Source organism: Vitis vinifera, chromosome 2, assembly GCF_030704535.1.
Source record: "Vitis vinifera cultivar Pinot Noir 40024 chromosome 2, ASM3070453v1".
In the NCBI taxonomy this organism is placed as follows: domain Eukaryota; kingdom Viridiplantae; phylum Streptophyta; class Magnoliopsida; order Vitales; family Vitaceae; genus Vitis; species Vitis vinifera.
The window spans coordinates 6,006,885-6,012,204 of record NC_081806.1 but is presented as its reverse complement, the minus strand read 5'-3'; the positions used below and the strand labels follow the sequence as shown (position 1 = coordinate 6,012,204).

Sequence of the window (5,320 nt, the reverse complement as noted above, 5' to 3'; positions counted from 1 at the left end):
GCCCATCTCCATGGCCAAATACCAAGGAACAAACTCCTAAGGTTGCAAGAAGAAGGTGTTTTGACTCGATGATTGACATCTTTTATCAGTCCATGCCAAGCCTCTCAAAGGTATACTCAACCTCTACTGCAACATCTAACAGTAACCAGAAGTTCAAATAATTCTACTTAACATATAATTGCTTTCCCTTCCTAACCAAAGCATCTTGTGGTTTTTGTATGAAAATCTAAGAAGAAGCTCCACCTTGTTGATCCTTAAGACCCCTAGCCCCCAAAGTTAATTCAATCAGAAGAAGCTCCATCTTGTCGATCCTAGGATGGGTGTGTCCCTGAAATGCATGCAATCACCTTCTATGTGAAATATTTATGGATTTTCTCCTTGTTCCATACCTTTAGACAAGCTGCATGCATTGGCCTCCATGGTGGTTGCTGCCTTTGAGAAAATCCAATGTCTTGCATTGCAATTCCTCTGCAAACACCTTTAATTCAGTGAGCTATATTCTCTTCTGGCTTCTGTATCAGTCCCTCAAACAGCCTCTGTCATTTTTAACAGTTCTCATATTGATTGAATAAACCAATGCACATTATTGATAGTTGCAGACAATTTTTGTTCACAGCAGTTACTATTGCTGCACTTTAATATTTTACTACAAGCCTCCGATTTCTAAACAACGAATTGATCTTATACAAAATGAATTGCATACTAACAATACAAAGACATATCCTGAAAATTAATAAATATTATAAAATATTAATTATAATCTATTGAACCAAATTGGTTCCTTGAAAATATATTATCTTCATTCCCCAACATTGAGAATAAAAAAATATCAACTCCTCTAGCACTTAAACATGGCAATCTTATACTAGGATATGAAGTACTCATTATCTAGTTAAGACACCCAAGAACCAAGAGCATCCTTAAAGAAAGACAATTTATCAAGTTGTGTAGTATTGGGAGGAAGAAGGGAAACAAGAATCATGCAGGATAGGAGAATTTCATGGCTAGGTGTCTGGAAAGAGACTATAGTAAGTTGGGAAGATGTGAGAAAAATATTGCCACGGATCAGTTGGTTTGCACAGAATAATAGGGTTTGTAGGGCTACTCTGCATTGTTTATCGTAGTCTATGTAGAAAAGAGGAAGAATAGAAGGGTTTTTGGAAGAGAGGAGTTGCCACTGCTGAAACTGAATCAGTATCCTTTCCTTGCCCCTTCTATGAATGAGAGGTCCAAATAATTCTTCATCACCACATCAACTTCTCCGAATGACCAAAAGATTCGAATAGATTTTCAACTAATATACCTGTTTCCCCTCCTAATGACAGAACCATCTCATTTCTTAGGTCAAGAAGAAGTGCTACCTTTCCAATCCCCAAATCTCCTCAGAGGCAAGCTATCCCTTTTTAACAAAATTTTCATGAATCTTCTCCTTCCACACCTTCTGCCATTCTTTGGCCTTAGTTATTGGTGCCACCTTTGATGAAATCCAGCACGTGGCATCTTAATGTCCTTCTTGGACTCCTTCCATTCAACTAGCTTATTTCGCTTCCAGCTGCTACTCTCCGTTTGTTGTTCCCCATGACTTTTCTCTGATGTGCTGTTCTTACTCCAAGCGATTGACAAAACCTTTCCACCAAGCTCTCGCCTTGAGTTCAAAATATTCACTTTTTGAATCTTCACTAATATCACCAAAGAAAACAAGTTTAAACCTGGCAAGTTCTTTCTACCTACCAATCATATTCACTCCAATATGAACAAGGCAATTGTCCATGCATTCTTATTGAATCCTCTTTAAACTCTTCTCAAGTCCCCCTCACATCCTTCTTGAATCCTCCATACATCCTTCTCAAATATTCACATGTTTAAGAGAGTTATGGAATTGAACTATCAGCCACAAAGCAACTAACCCCTTTAACTTCCAAATCAGCCAAGGGCTAGCCAGTACATCCTAGCAAAGAACCTTCATGACTGTGAAACACTATATAGAAATCTTCCATCCTATTAGAAAAAAGGAAAAAAAAAAAAAAAAAAGAATTAAAGAAAGGGGTCAAAAAGGCTATCTAGGTGCATAATTGTTCCTCCAAACTTGATGGGGGATCATGATCAGCGAAGCTGTGTTGAATGTTTTGTAGGGTAGCATTCCTCCAGACTCATCGAGGAATCATTCAGGTTAAAAATGGTTTGGTCCTTGAACCACAGCCAACCAGGTAAATAGCAGTTTATACATGGAAGGATAAAATTATGTTGAAGCTATACAATCATGTTGGTGCCATTTTTTGAATCCTGACCAGCACTCCTATTTTCATTATCATTTTATTTACTCTATTTCTCATTTTCATTCAAAGTCTGTTCTCTTTCTAATGCCCAGTATTCACAAAGTGCCACATCATATCATCTGCTGCTCCAATGGCACTGCTCTGATCATTATAATGTTGTTTAACTACTAGACCAAGCAGGCCCTTTGACCCGGTTAAAACTTCCATCCTTCCTGCTCAATTTTTTTCCTTCTATAGAAAAATGCTCTCAATCGGCTCCAAATTATTCTGTTTATAAAAAAAAGAGAGTGGTTGAGACATGACCAAGCCAAACGATTCAAAACAATAACACAACAACAAAGAGTTGGTTTAATGTGGCATTGTTAATGAATATTAGTATGTTGTTATTTCATTGTCTATCATATGATTAAGATGCAGAAAACCCTTAGACTTGGTTCAAGTTCCATCTCATTCACTCCCTTGAAACAAAAATAAAAATAAAAAATTGTTCAGGCGGTTGCAAATTATCATCATTTGAAAGAAAAGATTATAAAATGGGAGCATTTAAGATGAAAGCTCAATAAAGACAGAGTACTAATACAACCACATCCATTGACTGCTTCCATTGTTTAAATTAAATTCAGTAACCCACCTCATACATCTTTGATTACATCAAAAACCAATGAGGATAGGATCTGGTCAAAGAAATTAAGAACAGCAGGCCTTTTCCCACCTTGAATTTTTCATTAAAAATTTAAACAAGAATATTTGACAGCATCAAACTAGAAGCTACTATTTTTTGTACAAAGAACGATGAAAAGGAGTAATTTGGATGGATTTTGATTTTTGAGAGCATGTCATGCGATATTAGGACGAGAGACAGGGAGCGAAAGCCAGTCGAAATAATCAAGATATATCGGCGGGCTTGAACCCTGACCTCTCACCTCCCTATGTCAACTGGGGTACACACCGAATGGTGAATATTTTGCTTTCTGTTTCAGCCTTAATACATTCACCACAACACTCCACCAATGTTGTGTAAACTACAAGACTTTCATTTGTTTACTCTATTATTAATCCAAACGTGCACTTTTGGGAAGCTTCCATGAACATGTCTCTCCATATTATATGCGTATGGATAGGAAGAAGGGTAAATCGAGTAAGACAATTGACTTACAGCACCAGCCGTCCGATGCTCGCTTGACTTGACAGGTTAAAACGGGGAGCATAATCCAAGGGTCACCATCCAATGAGCACCTACTCCTGCAGACACAGCCCAGGGGATGAGGATACTTCCTAGTTACATCATAGGACCTCAGCATGAAGGTCACTTTTTCCTGCCTGTCTCTCTATATATATATTCGTATTCCACTCTTCTCTTCCACTCATCCTCTCACCCCCTATTCAAATCCTTTCATTCAATTTTTCTGTGTTTCAACAACTCAGCTTCTGTGTCTCTAGAAGTTGTTTGAATTTGAAGTTTGAGTTTGCTGATCATGGCAACAGCAGTTGAAGTCTCAGCACTCCAACTCATCAGGCAACACCTCCTAGGGGAGTTGTCTCCAAAGAACATCGTCGTCACTGACCTTACAGTCGGTGAAGAATGGAGCAATGGATTAAATTCTGAGGTTTCGACCTCTCAATCTGATTCCTTCTGTTCTCAGGCTGCTAGTTGTGACTCTCCTGTCACAATCTCGGAGTTGTTCGGCAGCACGGATCTCAGCGCTGATTTCTTCGGCTTCGTCCCCAGCTCCACCTCTGAGCAGTCTCAAAGTAATTTCTTCGAGTTCGAAACTAAACCTCAAATCATCGATCTAACATCGCCGAAAGGGCTGAACTCGAGTCATTTTTTTGAATTTGAAACAAAACCTCAAATAAAAGATACGACGAAAACAAAATCGCTAGATTCGAGCTCTCAATCGACTGGTAAAGATCGAAAACCGTCGTTGAAGATCTCGGTCCCACGGCCGACCAAGGAAATTGAATGGTTGGAGTTCGCTGAGCCGAAACAGGCGGCCACAGTAGAACCGGCGCAGAATATTTCCCATCCTGAGGAGAAGAAGCACTACAGAGGAGTCCGACAGAGGCCGTGGGGAAAATTCGCCGCGGAGATCCGAGATCCTAAGCGTCGCGGGTCTAGGGTTTGGCTTGGCACCTACGAAACTGCCATCGAAGCGGCCAAAGCGTACGACAGAGCCGCGTTTCAGATGCGTGGAAGCAAAGCGATCCTCAACTTTCCTCTTGAAGCCGGAAAATCTGCCGAGACCAGCGCCGATTACGGCCGGAAAAGGTGCAGAGAAGCCGAAACGGAGGAAACGGAAGTGGAAGCGAACCCGCCGGCGAAGAAGGAGAAGTTGCCGGAAGCTGACACCATCACACATGTGCAAAATGATACTCCGTTAACGCCGTCATTTTGGGACTTCGACCTGGATTCCGTAGGCTGTTTATTTAACGTCCCTCCCATGTCGCCGTTATCTCCCCATCCGAAGTTCGGTTTTCCTCAGCTTATGGTCATATAATTACAATATTTTCCAATGCATTTAGTGACTTTCAAGTGTATGTACAAGCATTCCTTCGGCATTAAATTAAGAAAATTGATGAAAAATCTCGTTGCTTCGTCATTTTGTGTGAAATTATCTTATATTTCGCGAAATCATAAGATTTGAGTCGATCAATCATAAAATTAACTTATTCATTCTTTCGTATGAAACATAATCTTCAATCACACGTCGAACATATCCATGATAATTAATAATTACCCTTGTCGGCCGCCCATCTTAAGAAAAGAGATGAACTATAATCATCCATCGAAAGGAAATTCCTTCCCTTTATCCTTTGTTAATGCCTTTGGATCATAATTAAAAATGGGAATCAATAAATTATTTTTAATGTTACTGTAAATTTATTTCACATATAAATATCAAATAATTCGAAGAATTCATTCTGAGAAAAATCCGAAGCATCTCATGTCTTGACAGGGTTGTGATATTCTCATTCTTATCATCAAGAGCCAAACACATCCTCTCAGATTGTGATATTTGAGCCCTTGGGACTTTCACAAAAAA

At 39.4% G+C, this 5,320-nt stretch overlaps 1 protein-coding gene across 1 annotated transcript; it reads left to right on the top strand.

The window, feature by feature from the left end:
* The first annotated feature begins 3,580 nt into the window (after positions 1-3,580).
* Positions 3,581-4,860, top strand: LOC132252756 (uncharacterized LOC116803646). Its single transcript, XM_059733907.1, has one exon. It carries the CDS (start codon positions 3,752-3,754, stop codon positions 4,772-4,774), a length of 1,023 nt encoding a protein of 340 aa, XP_059589890.1. The 5' UTR covers positions 3,581-3,751; the 3' UTR covers positions 4,775-4,860.
* Positions 4,861-5,320: the final 460 nt, after the last annotated feature.